General features: G+C 33.4%; 1 protein-coding gene across 1 annotated transcript; it reads right to left on the bottom strand.

The window, feature by feature from the left end:
* Positions 1–1,473: 1,473 nt before the first annotated feature.
* Positions 1,474–19,815, bottom strand: LOC124365327 (F-BAR domain only protein 2-like). The gene is made up of 4 exons (XM_046821301.1): positions 19,785–19,815; positions 15,445–15,522; positions 14,679–15,363; positions 1,474–1,576 (listed from the first exon to the last, which is right to left on the bottom strand). The coding sequence occupies exons 1-4, from the start codon at positions 19,813–19,815 to the stop codon at positions 1,474–1,476; spliced, it is 897 nt and encodes a 298-aa protein (XP_046677257.1).
* Between the last annotated feature and the right edge of the window lie 454 nt (positions 19,816–20,269).

Raw genomic sequence — 20,269 nt, forward strand, 5'->3', positions numbered from 1 at the left:
CTTTGTTTTTGGGAGGGTTGTGTTGTAGAAATAGGTTGTCCGAGACAAAAGAACGCCTTTGAATGTGGTTTAAACGTACTAGTTAACACTAGGATTATAAACCAAGGTTTTTGTAAGGGAGCAGCTTCGGAAGACACTGCTTTCCCTGAATGGTTTTCATGTTTCAATCGTGAGAAACATAAACGTGGAGATGATAATGATAGTATACTAGAAGTACAAGAGAAACATGTAAGCCTGAAAGGCGCGGTTTCTTTGCTTCCTGATAAAAAAATCTAAACAATGACTTCAGTATTGTTAACAATAGGGAATGGAAAACTGTTAAAACGAAGCAAAGGCGGAAAAAAGTAGCCATGAATCACTCTAGATTACATTGTAGAAAAAGATATGATATACTAAGCACAGTTGAAACCGATGAAATAATTATTAAGAATGTATCTGGTACATGAAAACAAAAACCTGTTCACTGTACTAAAAAAATCTCACCATCAAAACATGTTAATTGTAGGCTGGCTGTAAATAAATCATCTAATTTTGTAAAAATAAAGTGTAAAAATAAGAACAGAATCGTATAGTAGTGCCATATCGGAATCAGAGATGTCAAATAATAAGGATACCCTCACTGAAGCTACTGTTGGGTTGACTTTCAGGTGTGCGGGCTCTGGTGTTGCTGGAGGGTTGGAGTCAGGAAGTGTTGGCCCTCTGGGGGGCGTATTGCTGATTGGAGACTCTATGTTGAAGTACTCGGGTCGGGGATGCGCTCTTGCGGGAGCTGAAGTGGATGTGTATCCAGGCGCGAGAATCCATAACATTAAAGAAAAATTGATCCGTACATATGTAAATAATCAGCCAAAAGTGGTTTTTATTCATGTGGGAACTAACGACCTGTGCAAAAATTACAATAGTGGTGAAGGTTATAATGGCGGCTGGGGCAAGCAAGCGGTACTTCACACCATGGCCGATCTGTTGAATGTGGCAAAGCACAGTTTTCCTAATTCATTGATAATGTTAAGTGGGGTCCTTCTTCGTAATGATATCAGTGCACTGGCGATAGCTAACGTTAATGAGCAGCTGGCATTGATGTGCAACAATTTTGGTGTGTTCTTTGTGGTTGCTAATCTTTGGTTGTTGAGGCGTCACCTTGCTCGTGATGGCAGACACCTGAACAGGATTGGCAATGGTCACTTTGATGTGTTTATATTGAATAGGGTGCGTGAAGTCCTTGACGTCTGTGGGATGCCTGGAGGCGATAGATTCCACGAGGGTGTTGTTGTTTCTGAGTGTCCGGTGGAGCCTACTGTCTCGCCTTCAAGGTCAGAGGGATCGGCTAAGCGGCCGGAAAACTGGGACGATGGCGATCGACGCTCACACGGTTAGCACACGTCAATATCCGTTCAATAAACACGGGCTTTGAAGAGCTGTGTTCAGTTGTCGAGGATTTTGCTTTTGATTTTCTGGGTGTCACTGAGACATGGCTTACACCTGCAGTTTCTTCTGATTACTTCGGGATTCCAGGGTATGGCTTTTTGAGCAGTGATAGACTGCTGGAGATTGGTAACCGTGGTGGTGGTGTTGCTCTCTATGCAAAAAATGAGTTGAGTTTAAAGCAAATAATTCTTGACAATGTCGATGATATAGTTGAGTATGTTTGTGGATCGGTTTTGTTGAGAAGTTTTAAGCTTTGTGTATGTGTTGTATATAAACCACCAACTGTTCCTTATTCTTGTTTGAGGTCGATTTTCCATTCATTGTTTGTAGATGAAATGCCAAGCTTTGACGGTGTGGTTCTATTAGGAGATCTAAATATTAATCTTCTTGAGTCTGATAAATCTGATAGTAAGTTTTTATTGAATATTCTCAGTTCTATGAACCTTCGGCAGCTCGTAGAAAGTCCTACACGGATAACAACAACTTCTTCAGCCTTAATAGATCACATAATTTTTAATAATGAGATGGATGTCTCAAATATTGGCATTGTTGATACCTCGTTCATAGTAGATCATAGGGGAAAACCTATGACCGATCAAAAACTAACTTATTGCGATATCCACACAAAACGAAGCCAAAAAAGAAAGATATATTTCTTATAGAATCTTTTAAAAATTTGATACCTCAAGGTTTCTGAAATTGGTAGCTGAAGCCGATTGGGACAGCATTCTCTTGAAGGATGATATTAATGATATTGTCGGCTGCCTGTCCGAAAACGTTATAAGAATATTTGATATATGCGCACCAATGGTCAAAAAGAAAGTAACAAAAAAGAGAGCTCCATGGAGATGTGATGCAATTAGGGAACTGACTAGGCAAAAAAATAAATATAAAGCTATGTGTATCATAGATAATAGCGTGGAAGCAAGAAGACGATACTGCGAGGCAAGAAATAAACTGAATGCATCTATAAGGAAGGCCAAAAAGAAATATTACAATATAATCTGAACTTAAAAAACTCGAAAGCTTTTTGGGCTACTCTTCGATCCTCGGGTGCATGGGAATCCAAACAGGCAGGTAATGTTTATGGTTTTTCACCTGATGATTTGAATGACTATTTTTCTCGAATGGGTTGTGAAAAAAGAATCAGTAAGGAACAGCTGGAGTGTTATGAGAACAGTCAGTGTGATAGAATTAAAAACAGTTTTTCATTTAAGACCATTACCGAACAAGACATAAAAAGAGTGACGAACAGCATCTCTACGGCCTGTGGAGCGGACGGTATAAATATTGTATTGGTGAAAAGTCTCAGTCCTTTCTGTGTTGGTGTTATCACTCACCTAGTAAATAGATGCCTGGTGACTGGCTGCTTTCCTGATTCTTGGAAGCGAAGTATTGTCTTGCCTCTGCCAAAGTCTAACAATCCTTCATTACCCTCTCACTTCAGACCTATCTCGATTCTTCCAGTGGTCTCCAAAATATTAGAAAAGATAGTAGTTGAACAAGTTTCATCCTTATAGAACAAGAACATGTCTTGCCTGAACATCAATCTGGTTTCAGAAAGGATTTCAGGACTTCCTCTGCTCTTGTGGATATTCCTGATGACATGTATTCTGCAGTTGATAGGAATCTCTGCTGTACCTTGACGTCTTTAGATTATTCACAAGCGTTTGACTCTGTCAATCACCGAATGCTCATCGCAAAACTAAAATTTTATGGGTTTGATGATGCCTCTGTAAGATTCTTTGCATCTTATTTAAGTAGAAGATCTCAAATCACCAAAATTGGTAATGATTCCTCTAACATACTGCACAGATCTGGTGGAGTTCCACAGGGCAGCTGCCTCGGTCCTATTTTGTTTTCCATCTATACGTCTGATCTTGCCAACACGATAAGGTATTGTTCCCTGCACTCATATGCTGACGATTGCCAGCTATTGCTTTCTTACCCATCCTCAGAAGCAAAAACGGCACTAACAAAAATTAACAATGATTTGTCAAAAGTGCTAATGTGGTCGGAAAGAAATGGGTTGGAGTTAAACCCAGATAAATGTACAATTTTAAATCTGAGATTTAATAATGCCGGCCAATCTCTTCCCGGTGACGTCATGTTGAACAACTCGCCCCTGTCTCTCAGTGAAACTGTTAAGATTCTGGGTGTTAAAATAGACTCACAACTAGAGTTTACAAGACATGTAAAATATATATCAGAAGGAATATAATTTGTAGATTGAGGATTATTTGCAGGCTGAGGTCGTTCCTGCCGGTGTCAGCTAAGCTCCAGATTGTCAAGTCATTGATATTACCTTTAATATATTATGCTTTCCCCGCATTTGGAAATAGTTTGACTAAAGAAAAATTATTAATTTTAACAAAGTTAGAAAACAGAGCCATAAGATTTGTGTATGGTTTGAGGAAATATGACCATATCAGTTCTTATCGTAAATTGGCTCAAATACCATCAATACAGGACGTTTGCAAAATTCAAACTGTGACTCTTGTCCACAAGGTATTGACAACCAGTAGGCCAACATATTTAAAAAATAAATTAGTTGCCCGGTCAATAATCAGGGAGCGTAAGACGAGACAGGATGCCCTGCTGGCGGTGCCGCGCGTGCTCCTTGAAAGAGGGAAAAAGGGCTTTTCTCACTTCGGTCCCCAGCGGTACAACGGCCTGCCGTCTGAAATGAAATATTTAAGTATGAGGGCGTTTAAAGAAAAATTTAAAAAAATGTTAGCTTAAGGAATATTGTTAAGTTATTTTTATTGTTTGGTTGTATATTGTATGTTTAGTTTATACATGACCTGAGTTATTTTGTAAAACAACATCAATGTTGAAATCGCTCATGAATAAAGGCCTTTTTATTTATTTATTTATCCTTCTATGTGCAGTGAAATCAGTAAACAGTAGTTGTTAGGAGATTGGGCACGTAGTGAGGTGTTAAATGTGTAACTGTTATGGAAATTTGGCAACAAATACGGTTGTTTGATAATAGAAGTGATGTTATGTAATCCTTCTATGTGCAGTGAAATCAGTAAACAACAGTTGCTTGGAGATTAGGCACGTCGTGAGGTGTTAAATGTGTAAGAGTTCTGGTAATGTGACAACAGTAACGATTGCTTGATAATAGAAATTATGTTTTGTAAGCCTTCTATGTGCAGTGAAATCAGTAAACAACACTTTCATGGTGATTAGGCACGTAGTGAAGTGTAAAATGTGTAACTGTTATGGCAATTTGGCAACAGTTACGGTTGTTTGATAATAGAAGTGATGTTTTGTAAATCATTCTTTGTGCAGTAAAATCAGTACACAACAGTTGCTTGGTGATTAGGCACGTAGTGAGGTGAACAGCAGTGAAATCAGTAAACAGCAGTTGCCTGATGATTAGGGACGCCTTGATGTGTTACACGTGTAGTAGACATGGTGTTATGTAATCCTACTAAGTGCAGTGAAATCAGTAAACAGCAGTTGCCTGATAATTAGGGACGCATTGATGTGTTACACGTGTAGTAGACGTGGTGTTATGTAATCCTACTAAGTGCAGTGAAATCAGTAAACAGCAGTTGCCTGATGATTAGGGACGCCTTGATGTGTTACACGTGTAGTAGACATGGTGTTATGTAATCCTACTAAGTGCAGTGAAATCAGTAAACAGCAGTTGCCTGATAATTAGGGACGCATTGATGTGTTACACGTGTAGTAGACGTGGTGTTATGTAATCCAACTAAGTGCAGTGAAATCAGTAAACAGCAGTAGCCTGATGATTAGGGACGCATTGATGTGTTACACGTGTAATAGACGTGGTGTTATGTAATCCTACTAAGTGCAGTGAAATCAGTAAACAACAGTTTCCTGGTGATTAGGTACGCAGTGAGGTGTTAAATCTCTAATTGTTCCTGGTAATGTGGCAACAGTTACGATTGTTTTATAGTGTATGCTATGTTGTACTGACTATTACCTACACGAATGACAATGCAATACAAGTGTCGCACAAGTAATAATATAATGATCCATATAAACCGGTATATGATTGATAAAAATACCTACACTAAAAGAAACTAGTTTCAAAGAAATAACAATTTTATACAATTAAAATGTTCTGCTGTTTCTTTAAAGGATATCGTTTGAAGCAATTTAAATCTAAATTTCCTTTAAATATAGACTATTTGGGGTGAAAATTTATGAACCCCTTTTAAAGTCTAATATTATTAACGGTCTTTAATTTGAATTAAAAAACAAGTATTCCCAAGAGATTACCTTTTTTATTTAATTTTGGCCTCTTTACAATACGGGAAGTGTTTAAATAGCAACGTTATATCTTCCAATACAAATTCCTCTGTGTGGGCAGAGAAAAGGATATGAACAAAATATAAAATCGTCAAAACGATAATATGTATTAACTTGTGACTTGCAAAACTCTTAAGCTGTTGATTCGGCTATTTGTATATCGTAACTTTCAGTTTATAATCTTGTTAACTGGCTCTGATATTAATATAATTTACTTATCATTTAAAAGTTGGTTCCTGTTGTGTCAATATAAAACAAATATGTCCTGTGACTTATTTATCATTTGCTTCTTTTAATCTGTACTGCCTTCCAATTTCGACCCTTTTCAAACCATTGCTTGTATTAACAATCGATGTCGCCCTCAAAGGAAAGTAGTTAATCGATTTCGCATATGAAATACAGTGCGTGCAAGATGTACCATCAATGTTGTAGATGCATATCAGATGGAAAGTAGTTATAAAAACTCGTGTCAATATTTCCTGCAATACTTTATAATAGGTTAGATAATTTGGTAACGAAATCCATCCATGGTTCCAATTCCCAGAGTCGAAGATCTGATCACAACTCATCAATCTTAGTATCATTATAGAATTTCGCCCGTAAGTTAACCAAAATATCTAATTTTTGCATTATATGGGGAAGGTTAATATTATAAAAATGAATTTAAAACGACACATAAGTTAAAGTAAAATTAATACAAATCGAAAGTCTTATGTTACGTACTGTGAACTCTTACCATTTAATAAGGAAAAAGCTGTTTAGCATTGGATATAAGTTTATTTAATGCTAACTTTTATAATAAACATATCTTTATTAAAGTAATAGCAGGTACCTGGGGCTTTGCACGCAATTTCGTAACGAAAGAGGGAGACAATGAGCATATTCCTCTTACATTTAAAACATTTCTGGTTCGAGTTAATCATATTTCCGACGCCATTGATGATATTGCCTTGTTGCCACGATCAAGAAAAAGTGTATATTTCTAACTATTATAATATTCTCTGATTTAAGTAATTTTTTGCCGTGGTTGATTTTATCTTCTTTCCGCGATCAAGAAAATATACATACAAAATAGAAACCTACTTCGGTCACCAAGCGTCTTCTTTTGATCAATGTAATGTACATCCAGTTTAAGATATTTCCGTTGCCAACAATTGAAACGTTGCAATGATTATACGGAACAGATGATTACATTTTAAAGGCTCTTTCCGTTAATACAATTTGTTTGATTTAATATATTTCTTATGGGGATTTTCGCAACTTAATAGACCGGTGGGATAATTTTGAAAAATCTATAGGCTTCAAAGTTAAACAGGGATACTATAAATGTTCACGAACAGACTTATTATTATATTTTATATAATTTAAAGAACATTTTGAAACTAAATTTACTGCAATTTAATATATTTTTTATCTTATCTAATAAATGCTAGATGAATGTATTATGCGTAAAAATGTTTGAAGGTCTACGAACTAGTAAAATAAACTTGACTGAAGCATTATTTGAATGAAGCAAATATTTATACCTATTCTGCTTTGGCTTCAAAATGCATTGAATTTAAAACTTATAGTTTAGTATTGTACTACTTTGAATATACTAATATATTCATTTGATATTAAAATAACTTTAATGTAAATACATTAGTGAGGAATAAAGCCGCCATAAAGGTAATTGAGTGAAGGTAGTTAAATGTTGGCACTAACTTGCTTCGGCAGAGAGGCTCTGCAGTAGTGCCAACATTACAACGGTACAGTGTCGTGGGCAGTAATGGAGGGTTCCAGCACTGAATCAACGAGTGGTCTTACTTCCCTCATCCGAATACACTAGCATTCTTAATTGAATAAGTCAACACTTCTTTTTTCATAATTCTTCATATTACTGTACATAGAACTCATATACAAAAATCGTGCGCATTCTAATACGTTGACTGTTGTACTAATTAAGAACTCAATAAATACGCAAGGGAAAGATGTTTTGGCGAAGAATGGCTTGATTTTCCTAAGGACGTGATGTTGTTGTTTGTGTCGTCGCCCCAGGCACACAATGGCAGTCATTGGAGACTATCGGGTAGGGTCACACAATATATACAAACAAGTCCATTGGAGCGAAAACACCCCTATTACTACCGATCCAATACAAAACAGTGTTTATAATGAATAACAACTGGTTTGAATTAAATTACTCATGTGATGCATTTTAGAAACTTCTTTTTTAATGGGTTTTAATAGTTAATTTAAATTCAAACACTCAAATAATAATAAAATTTATTTTTGTGAGTTCTATCGTTTTCCTTGTAACATCTTTAAATCCACATAACTGAAACAAAGTTGTTATAGTATAAATTATAACAATTTTTTACAAAATAAAAATATTTCATTAAAAATAAAAAGAGACGTAATATACGAAACCAGCAATATGTGTCTAATGTAAATGTGAAAAATAAAATTAATATTAAATTGGAACAAAACAGTAACGGTGAGTTTTGGAAAGGCCCAGGGTCTGTACTTCTTGAACTATGTTAACTCTTCTTTATTAAAATCGTTTCATAATCAGCGAGGAATATCATATTTAGGATTTATTTAAATAAGGTTTCTTACATGTTGTTATAAGTTGTATATACGAGTTCCACTGTAAGCCTCTGTAATTGTATAAAGCTATATACTCTGGTGTACATAAAACATAATGGAATTTTATCTTACTAAATGTATAGTATAAAACCAAAATCTGATTTGTAACTATACTGTTATAATAACTGCACTATAACTTAAAATGCAACAAGTAGGGTCACTAAAATATCACATATTTTTCCAAATTTAGGAGATTAATCATTTACTTATTTCCTTATTAAGTTGCATGTATAAACGTTACTAAGGTTCCAAAATTATTTTTGAAGTGAAAACTTCTTTAGGCGCGTTGAGCGTTTTGGTAGAGGGTAAAATCCTCGGTTCGCGTCACCGACATGCTAATGATACTAACCTGCATGAAAAAGTCAGTCTCGCTGTGTTAAAACTGTCCCGGCGGAGTATGAAAACAGACTGCGAAAATCAGTGACCTTTACGGCTTCCTCTCGCGATTTAAAAGTGAAGCCAATGTCGTACAATTCTGTAAGATGCGTCAAATTAAAGCTCTTAATATTGGCCATCTATTGGTTACACTTTTAAATATTAAAAAAATTTCGAAATAATTTTGATTATTGTTTACATTTTACATAGCGTTTACAATGACAAGAAAAAAAGTAGTAAGCGAGGATTTTTTTTATTTTTTGGTCAGACAAAATTTGTCAGCGAGAAAGTTGTGTGAAAATAGATGAATATTTTTTTTCTAATTTATCATTTTTTTATTGGAAGTTTAGTTTAGCCTGTAGTAGCGTATGAAGTGATGAGTGAACGTTTCTGCCGGAACTGTAGTTGGCGCATTGGCTCACTGATACCGTATTAACTCAATAAATTAGTTTATTGTGCATTAAAAATACCTTTACGAAAGAACCAAGTTAATTTAACTAATTTATTAGTTTTAAAAATATTGTGGGTTTAATTGTTATTGCAATTATATACTTTATCCGTAGCAATAACTGTATTATTTACAACGGTGTTCAACTCACTGTTGTTCACTCGGTGTTTACTCACTTGTATTCTATGTTTAACTAACTATTAATATTGAGCAATTACAACAAGTATAATGATTGCATTGAACTTTTTTTCATTAAAATAATATTCTTTAATACTTACAGTACTTTTTTATTAAGATATTGTTAAGATAATAATTGTATATTAATTATTTTTCACAACACTTTGTATTTATATTTTGTTCATGATTTGTTTAACCCATCATATGTAACTAATAAATAAAACATAAAAAAATTCATATAATTTTTGCATATAGTTTTAATTACTCTCAACTTAATAGTTCCGTTTTCACTTCTATCGGCAGTCCCACGACAGCTACTGTTTTTTATTATTCTAAACATACACAAATTAAATTTTAATTGATGCTTTATAAGCAGTATTGAACATGCTTAGTCAGCTAAATCACTAAAAGAAATAAACAGGAATTTAATTATTGAAATTTCAATTAAAATTAAAGAATTTGCTGAAACAAATTTAAAATTCCAACAGATGTCCAATTGCTTGTTTTTCAATGATTAAAATGCATTTAGTAGTCTAAGCAATGTATTTCATTAACTTTAATCTTTCTTATATAAACGTAACTTTTATTTTAGATTTTTCAATTGCTGTAAATTTTCCTGCAATTTAAAATATATCTTTTAATTTTGCCATGAACTATAATTTTAATAAATTATTATGTATTTAACGGTTTATTACGTTCAAATACATAATCCTCAAAACCATGCTTATTAATTTCTACGATAGTCAAGAATTCTTATATCATTAAAATATACAACATTTCTTACTAAATTCAAACAAAATCATGTGTATTTGCCTGACTCACGGTTACGCTTGACCTTGGCGTAATGTTCGCAATCAATACATCAACAATTGCAAATAGGTTTCCCTCAAAAGCATGCCTTATACGACCTCAGCTGTTAAGTACTTTCTACCTTAGATCCTGCCTCCATTGATTTAATAAGGATGAAACACTTAAGATTATTTTTCAATTATAAAAATGTATTTCTAAGCAAAGTATTTAATAAAATTTAATCTTACTTATATAAACGTATATGTTATTTATTATTTTTTAAATGCTGTTAATTTTCTTCCAAATTAAAATTTTCCTTTTAATTTTTAATTTATATGTATTATTTTTAATAAATTTTATGTATTTAACGCTTATTATTTTGAAATACGTAATACTCAAAACCATGCTAAATAACTTCTACGATAGTCTAGAAATCTTATATCATTGTAATATACAACATTTCTTACTAAAGTCAAACAAAATTACGTATATTTTCCTGACTCACGGTTACGCTTGACCTTGGCGTAATCTTCGCAATCAATATAATCAATAAGAATTGCAAATAGGGTTCCTTCAATAGCATACCTCATACGATTACAGATGTTAATTACTTTCTACCTTAGGTCCTGCGTCCATTGAGTTAATAAGGATGAAACACTTTGACTTAGGAAACTCTGCCAAGTTTTGTAATATTATGGCAGAAAATGTGTCCTGTGTAGTGTTTGCAGATTGTCACTCGCACAAGTACTGTAAATACTCGCAGCATATTAATTGATGGACAGCCAACCAAAGCTTCTATTTTTATGTCTTACTAATGTTCGTTAAAACTAGCAAAACTTTGCTTTAATCAATTTTGAATCTGGTTTTCATGTTTGTCGTTTTTAATTAATAAAAATCTGTCATTATAAGAAATCACGCACATAAATGTTTATGGTTTTTGATATATTATATATTTACATTACATTTTTCAAGTATTACCTATCATTTACTTAGTTTGACCGTGTTCCTATTCTGAAATAACTGCGAAATTGATATTGGGAGTTTTTCAAGAGGTGGTTTTTTTTTACAACACCTAATATTACAGACCCATGCATTTTGTGATTGGGGCTAAACAATAAACAGCTTAGGACAAAATGTATTCTAAAGTTATAGATAACGTTTTTTTATTTTATTGTATCGACACTTTTAAATATAATATAGGTGTAGTGTTGTGCTGAAAATTACATAAATTAGACTGATTAACTGAAAATATATTGTTTTTATTCTGAAAGGCTAATTGTACTAGCTCGTTCACTAGGCGAGTGCGAATCTTGATTGCAATTCATTCAACGATATTTTGTACAATATTATGATAAGACCAGTGAATACCATTCCTATTGATTAGACACGTACCGATAGTCATGAAGCGTGATACGGGAAATGCTTCCTGATAATGGTTATACAATCACAGATTGTATCAATAATCACTGTGAAACATGTATAGCAGTGTCTATTACTGTACTAACAAGCATGCTATAACCAAGTACAGAAATATTCCCTTTATGTACTTAACATTTCGTCAGCTTTGATAATCTCATTGATGGTTCTGTTGTACGAGTAATATATTTTCCACTAGAAGGCAAATTTAGAGCATACCCATTGAAAAAGGATCATAGCTGATGTAATATCTACTTGACATATGCTATCATTAGGTATCAATTTCATGTTTTATTCTTGACTTTTAATAGATACTAAAGGAATGCTCTAAAAATAGGTTGCAGTATGCATAAAGTTTCTATAAGACCATCCATACTATCTAATATTTTATGAACATATGTTCCCACGTGTTATCGTCATAGAGGATTTTTAGTTGGCTGATTATTAGCAAAGCGTATATTTCGAGAAAAATTTCAATTCCGTCTGTCAATTTGTTTGTGTATTTGTCCGCACAATGTCTGGAGAAATAGATTATTATACTTTGTATAAACATGTTATACAAAATTTTACATTAAATGGGATATTTCTGCAAGAAAGGATTATAATATAATGAATGTTTTGTATAAACATTATTCCCAGAAAAAGCAGCAGGAATCTGGCATTTTAACTTAAAATCTAAGACGAAATTCAGTTTTTCCCTCAATAATACGATTTTGTAAGCATTTTCCTCGTCCAATTTTTTTCTCATATAACGGTTGTTGGAACTCTTCTCATTCCAAAATTCTTTTAGACGTTTGTTGATTTATGGTTTAAGTGCGTGCTAAACACAGAACAATATTCACATACGACTGGAATCTTTCTAAGTAAACTGTGTTGGTGGTTTACAATGTTCTTATAAGTTATACCATTAATTAACGAAGTACAAAAATATAAACTTGTTATATCTGCTTGTATATTTACGTGATATATTGATCGTTTGATTATTAATATAGTATTACTTGAACAATGAGGATCTACCAGGGGCCAATGCACTGTAATTATTTTGTCTGCTTCCTTTTTTGTATGGCATGAACTGTGTACCACTACTGTTTGTAGGAATAGTAGTTTTAACAGTTGTTGACGAGACCTATTGTAATTTTCGTAATTTATTAATGATCAATAAATATACAATCTCATTTTTATATATATATATATATATATATATATATATATATATATAAATGTGTGTGTGTGTGTGTGTGTTTGTCTGCCTGTTTTCTTCATAATATCTTTGACATATCTAAGCCATAACATTTTTGCAGTAATTCTACATTTAAGATAAAATCGACTCTTGATGATGAATGTAAGTCCATGCTATTTTATTGGCCGCTATTAAAGGGATATCTCAGAGGGATATGTCGAGAATTAATTGAGTTAGGGGCTTGACATCCTGATAATATCTTTATTAAGGAACCAAAAGGGCCTTCGTAAATCTATGTCTTCCTCTGTCTGTCCTCTGTCTGCTGCGTTTGATAGACAGGTTCCAGAGACATGAACCTTGGCATATACATACTACGTGTTGCTATGCGTTATTGAACACTGGACATTGATCTCATGGGTAAACATTATAGGAACAATAAAATGATATAACATAATAATGTTAAATAATTACAATGCAGTCATATTACCTTTAACAAATGACATATTGATACATATGTCCTACCAAACTGTATCTTTGAAAAATTTCATGAAATCTTAACCTCGTCTGTTGTGACAAGTGGTGTTACGAACCCTAATGTTCAAATTAAGAGACGCATTGTAAAGGAATATCATTGTTTGTATCTATCATTACTGTTTTTATATGCTTGCACTCATAGTTCTCAATGTGAGATATACAATAGCTATTCTTAAATTTATAGAGTTAGAGTTTCAGGAGTACTAGTAGAAAAATCACGTCCTGTACTAACCTTATACGACGACTGTTGTAGCAGTGTAATAGACACTTGGCCCACCTTAACCTCACCTTAGTGACCATGTCCACTCCGTGCACGGCACTACAGTAAAGTCCAGATTATCCTTCTCCAGCTAGATCTCTCGGTGTAATGCTTACTTTAGACGATGACTGTTGTAGCAGTGTAATGGACACTTAGGCCACTTAACCTCACCTTAGTGACCATGTCCACTCTGTGCACGGCACTACAGTAAAGTCCAAATTATCCTTCTCCAGCTAGATCTCTCGGTGTAATGCTTACTTTAGACGATGACTGTTGTAGCAGTGTAATGGACACTTAGGCCACTTTAACCTCACCTTAGTGACCATATCCATGCTCTAAAAGATACTACAGTAAGGACAGGATTGTACTCCTCCAGTTAGATCTCTCGAAAAGCTTACTTTAGACGATGATGTTTGTAAGAGTGCTATGGACACTCAAGCCTATGTAACGTCAGCTTTGTAACAATATCCGCTCTGTACACAAGTCTGGTTTCACCTCCAAACAAGTACTTCTGGTAATTTTAAAGTATTATTACCTTTAGTATTATTACTGCATTGATTGTATTATTATGTTAGTGTATGAAATGAGTTTACCCATCCACTGATCTTACCCCTGGTTTCTTAGTTTAATACTGTAACTAATATTTATTTTAACTGAAACTTTTTGGACAAACAGTTAAAAATGCTTTCCGGTTTAATTTACAAAACTAAATTTAACAAAGATATGAAAGAAAATATAAATTTTCTAAATAAAGTCTTATTGAAGTGTATTATTCTAATTCAAAAATTTAAATTGTTTTTACGTATTTCAGTGTATCTACCATACTTATGGATGTTATTGTTTTTGATACACAAAAAAACATATTTTTCATATTTGAAGTTATTGAAAGCAACAAAAGTACACATTTTCTGTTAAAATCAGTATTAAATATAACATGAGTCACGTTTATTACTTCTTCCCTTACTTTGATAGCAACAATATAAAATTAACAGTAACACTGTATTTCCCTTACAACCTATAAGAAGTATTCTTTCTTTAGTATCTGTAATTGTCAATGGAAACTTTTTTAGAATAATAGTTTTTGGACACATGGCATCGTTATATCATATAAAATTTACAACACAATATATATATATATATATATATATATATATATATACATAGTTGGTGTCTGTCGCTGTTTTGTGTCAACAGTACTGGGCTGGATCACCCCCACTTCTTGGAACAGGTCTTGTAGATCTGAATACCTATTGTTGTTGACAGGTGCAGGGCTGTTGGCGGATGTGAGAGTGGGGCTCTGCAAGGGAGCGTAGGGGTGACTTCCAGTGGGGGTGGATGCACTGGACCCCACAGGGCTTTGGAACAGGTTCAATCCAACCAAGTCATTATTCAACTTGCCTCCACCAATCTGTTGTGACACCGACTGCGACCTCTTCATTGTGTGGTCTTCAGCATTGGAGCCTCTCCTTCCCGTTGCTGTTCCTAGGGGCGAAAGAGAAATATTCTCAACTGTAGCTCGAAGCTCGTCCACACTAGCACTGATGGGCCCAGTTCCATTTCCCAACGGCTTTATCTCAACATGAATCTTCTGCTCTCGTTCATCCTCAGAATCAGTGTCGGAACTGGAGTAAAAGCTGCCTTTTTCGTGATCCCAGGGGTCAAGTTTGGGCCGTATGCAATACCCTTCCTCATCCACTTCTGGCGTCGGAGTTTTCGATTTCTGACCATCTTCCTTTTCTTTAATATCAGATTTTTCATCCTTGTTGCTGGTATTATCTTGGCTTCCATCTTTCTTCTTTTTGGCTTTCTTCTCTTTTCTTTTCTCTCTTCTACTCCTTAAAAACCCCTGGGAGTTAGGCATGAAGAGATTGAGAAGGGAGGTAGTCCGGCGGGATTGTTTAGCTCCTGACCACTGACTGGCATTACCTTCACGCTTGATCCCTGGTGCGGGTGTCGGCTTCGCCTCCTCAGATACAGCACCGCCCACTGACACCTCCTCGAACTCTATATATATATATATATATATATATATATATATATATATATATATAATTTACGAACCGTAGATGAAATGGAAATCGAAATTTATTTCCGTAAATTTCATCTTACTTAAGTTTTCAGTTTCACACAGCTTTTACTAACTCCTAATTTATTTTAAATCCTGAGGAACTGGGTATCACTATGGAAAGTCATCTTCAGACAAAAAACGTCACACTAAAACTCTTTGCGGAACCGCTTGACACCCAACGATCACCAACCAATCAGCGATCGCAAATTGGTCAGAATTATTGGTTATTGGTTGAGCTTCAGATAATTACTATAAAGTTACCTCCTCTAATAATACTTATAAGCTTGTCAACATTATCAGTTTTGTAGATTTCTTCATACAGTACCTGTCTTAAATAATTTATCTCAACAATTAACATTTTATAGTTTCAGGAAGATCGTATTTTAAATTAAGAAATGAACAATGTATGTTATACGATATCAGCAATTGTTCTTGTAACATGACCATTAGGTATGAGTCCACACTGCTAGTCACATAACAGGTTTGCTAAGGCTGCATACAAAAATAATGCATTTTATATGTCACAAGCGAAAATTTTACATGATTGCCTTCAGTAATTTCCAAATTTATTTATTCTACGACTACCTCCTTGCCGTCATTGTTACTCATAACACAATAACGATATAACAATGTAATGTATGGTAATATAACAATTAGCCAAATCCTTTAGAGTGACCCGCATTACCATAGATGATATCTAAATATAAATATTTCAATCCTTTAGGGCCGTTAGTTTTCGAGAAGTCGTGCGTAAAGTCACACATCACGAAATCTAGAGAACAAAAATGACATATTTCCATACCCTCGATATGATTTGCCAATTTTAAGCCAATAAGTTTCCAAATGCTCAAAAGGAAATGAGCTAAAGATTGTGCTTAGTTTTGCCAATCAAGGAAGCAGCTGGAGCGGTGGACCTTTCTTACTTGGGTTCCTAGAAACACTCTTATCAGTATTCGAAGGAGCTTATCAGCTCTTATAAACAGCCTATCAATGTTGAACTTCCTACATATTTTTAGAAAGCTTTCTAACGAATTAACTATTTTCCTAATCACTATGTATCGCTATCTAGCTAAAAGGTTAGGATTAATCGTTAATATACGACTTAATTAGAAGAGTCTATTAGAGGTCGTTGCCAAAATTTCCAACTTAATCGTTTAATTGTAATCGTCGAGTGGAACCCAAATGTTAAGCCATCCTCAAGTCTTGGCTCTGTGAGGTACTTACATTAACGCTCGGGATTACGTAACAGATTTACAGGTTCTATGGTGATACACTTTACCTAGTTCTAACAGAAATACTATAAATATGAAATTTATACTCATACATGATATGTGATCGGTAAATAGTATATCGTGTATATGTTAAAACGGTACTGTGGAGCATTTACCACTTGAAAAATAGATTTATTCAGAGAATCACAAAGAAACTTTTACTATCCTATTAATATATATTCATCATTTAGTGTTAATGTATTATTTCAGGTGGGTGACACAGTATATATGGATCAATATTTGGCACCAGTTACAAGATAATAATTTTGTTTGCAATTCTTCTAACTTTGGTGCTGGGTGTCAGATAAGTAAAAATGTTTGCCCACGACGTATTTGTTGTCAAAGAGTAATGTTGCGTGTTTACCCACCTTTTATTGAGTGTTCGGTCTTAGTGTATGTTTAACTCATTTTAGCAGCAGATTCGAGGTGCCAGTATTCGAAATGTTGCAAACACACTCGATGTGAACTGACGAATTTTTTATTATGCTATTGTACCCATATGAACTCCTTAATGTTATATGGTATATTGGAAGCAATGAATAGAAGCTGGAAACAACTCGTTACTAAAGCAACAGCTGATTAGCTTATTTTGTTATAGAATTGATTTTCAAAAGTGTCAGATTTAGTAGCGCTCCGTTTTTCATTTAAATTTCAAACGCAACCTTAATTTGCTCCTTTGTTAATTGATAATATAAAAACTTACATTATGATTTAATAGCATTACAATTACATTAGTCAAATTAGAAATGTATAGGCCTTGTAGGTGTCATAGGTAAATGTCATAACCCGTGTCCCTTATTTTTGGTATGAAAACTTCTCATTTAAGACAATTAGGTTTTGAATAATTTTATGGAATAATTCTAAAATGTGAAATTTAATATGGTTATTAATTATAAAATGACTACGAGATCTAAAAGGCATGATAAAATGTCAAAATATGTGATTTAGCTGGTAAATCGAATAGCATCTTATTTGTTTATGGTATTTTCTCAAATATTTTATGTTTTATATTTTATACAAGTGAACTCTTATTTAGTTATTATTTTACTCTAATACTCATGAAAGTATATAAAGGAAATATTTTAGCAGTGACCATAACATAGATTTGTTAATATGATTCAGATATTGTAATTACCATTTTTGATTAATTTAAAATAAATTAAGTCATAATATAGTTGTAATTACATCAGCTACAAACAGCTGTAATATATAATTAAAAATGAATTAAGAACAGATTAACAGAAATAATAGAAAAAAAAATTAATTGCATAATATTTTTACAAAAACTGTACAAAACTCATACAGGAAGTTAAAATTAAAATGATTATATTTTAATAAAGGAATAAAAAAATTTAAAAGAATATTGTAGGAAAAATTGAGAAATCTTAATTACATACACCTGAGCATGTTTCTTTTAGTTAAGATACTTGAGTTTCTGTCTCTTAAGAACGTCATAATTGTGTATTACATGTATTGCAATTCTTTATTATTTGAATTATAGTCCAAAGTCCCAGAAATTCTCTATTTAAAATTAAATAGCTCGAGATATTAAGATATTTCTTGTAATTTCATCATCAAGTGCGGCAATTTTTTTAATATACTTCACTGGGAAGCTTTGATAACTTTATAAGCATTAAAGAACCCTGGTGACGCAACGGCGACAGGAAGACAAACTATTCTAACCTCCAAACAATAAAAAAGGAAGAATGAGCCAGGATGAAATGGTCATGATTTATATAGAGATACTTGGTAGCATGATCTTGCTCCCTAGATAAGGATGTTGAATGTTGCCTTAGTCCAAAGACTTATGCTTCGGAACATTGTGCAAGAGGAACTAGTTTTGGGATAGGAATCCTTCTTTAAAGATTACCAATAATCTCGGTAATTTTTTAAACCATCCAGTTAGAGGTAACTCTGATACAACATATGAACCTATATCCAAGTGCAATAAGTCGAATGAAGAACAGGTAAAGGACCGACGCAATAAATAGTACCCGAAATTATGAGGACAATCTTGGGGTCTTTTTGATATTTCCCATTTTTAGACAATTATATCCATTGTCCTGATGCTATTATAGGTTTGGGACATATTTTTCTCTACAGCCAGTATTTGATATCTCATATTCCGGGCATCCAAAAATTTTTTTTCTGTATCACCCAAGAAGGAATTTTAAAGGAAAATTATATATTGCTTTAAAGATTACTAAAAGTATATAAGTTTATAAAGGAACAAGATGTAATGGGCCAGAAACCAATTTGAATTTTATAAATACACCTTTTTATCGATATTTATAGCAAAATAATTTCTCCTAATAGATAAATCAATTCTCTCCCAGGCTAGTTTTTTAGGTCGAGGTCGGGGCGCATCAAAAGCATTAAAATGTTAAATGATGTATGACGGTTTGTTTTAATTGTACATAGCTGTAAGCAAATAATATAATAAAACATCTATTTCATCGCATTTTTATGTTAAATACCTTCTTATTTCGACGAGAAAATCACAACTAATGTCTATCTTAGGAAATAAGACAAACGAGGTTTTATGCGTATTTAATGATTTTTTCTGCTTCTATAACAAAGTATTAAAACTATGAAAACATTTATTTCTAAACTAAAAATAACCAATATTTATTTTCAAATGTATATGCACTGCAAAAAAATTTGAAATAACCTCTGATCAACATTTACTATGTTTAATACAATTTTGTAAACAAAATAGATTTTCTCCATAATTTCCGTCATAAACAACTCATCAACTATTTAATCATCCCCTAAACTGTTACGGAATGCCAGCAAAGCTCTTATATATAAAGTTTCCCTGCGCAATATGTGTTCATAACACCAGACACCAACCTCAGCCCGGGATATGAGACATTCCTTCTCCGAGATTGGCCACACTTGGTAACACTTGGCCGAAACTGTCTTACCTTGCTTGTTCCTCCCCACTCGGAGATTCATGTTATTTCCGTGATCAATAACATCTCGGATTTTACGTCTTGGATTGTTTTTGTGTCATTTTATGATATGATGGTAAATCATTATTTTTTTCAAAAGCAACTAGACACACACACCTTACACTTTAGATAAGAGGTATCAATTCCAAAATCCATTCGTAAAACTGGCGCATGTAAACAAGCTTATCAATGTATGAATTTTATTTTCTAAGCATTGTTTAAAAAATTAACAATTTTCTGTGTGTTAAGACACATTTATACAATCAAGAGGTATAAGCGAAGCCGTACGCAGCAACTGTCATTATATAAGCTGAACTACGTACTATTTGCGCAATACTCTTAAAATAACCAAATTCAAAATTTATGATGACTGCAACGTTCTGTACTTAGAGTTTATGAATAACAATTACGCATCTTTTTCTGTTTATTTATATATATTAACCCCAAAATTTTCTTTC

Source organism: Homalodisca vitripennis, chromosome 6 (assembly GCF_021130785.1).
Source record: "Homalodisca vitripennis isolate AUS2020 chromosome 6, UT_GWSS_2.1, whole genome shotgun sequence".
NCBI lineage: Eukaryota > Metazoa > Arthropoda > Insecta > Hemiptera > Cicadellidae > Homalodisca > Homalodisca vitripennis.

What these genes read in the sequence shown, in the direction of transcription:
- LOC124365327 (XM_046821301.1), bottom strand. Translation starts at nt 19,815, where the DNA reads ATGAATCTCCGAGTGGGGAGGAACAAGCAAG. An exon ending in ACCAGGGATCAAGCGTGAAG is followed by an intron (nt 15,364 to 15,444) that starts GTAATGCCAGTC and finishes CTAACTCCCAGG; the next exon opens with GGTTTTTAAGGAGTAGAAGA. An exon ending in CAGCGACAGACACCAACTAT is followed by an intron (nt 1,577 to 14,678) that starts GTATATATATAT and finishes TTTTTTGCATAG; the next exon opens with AGAGCAACACCACCACCACG.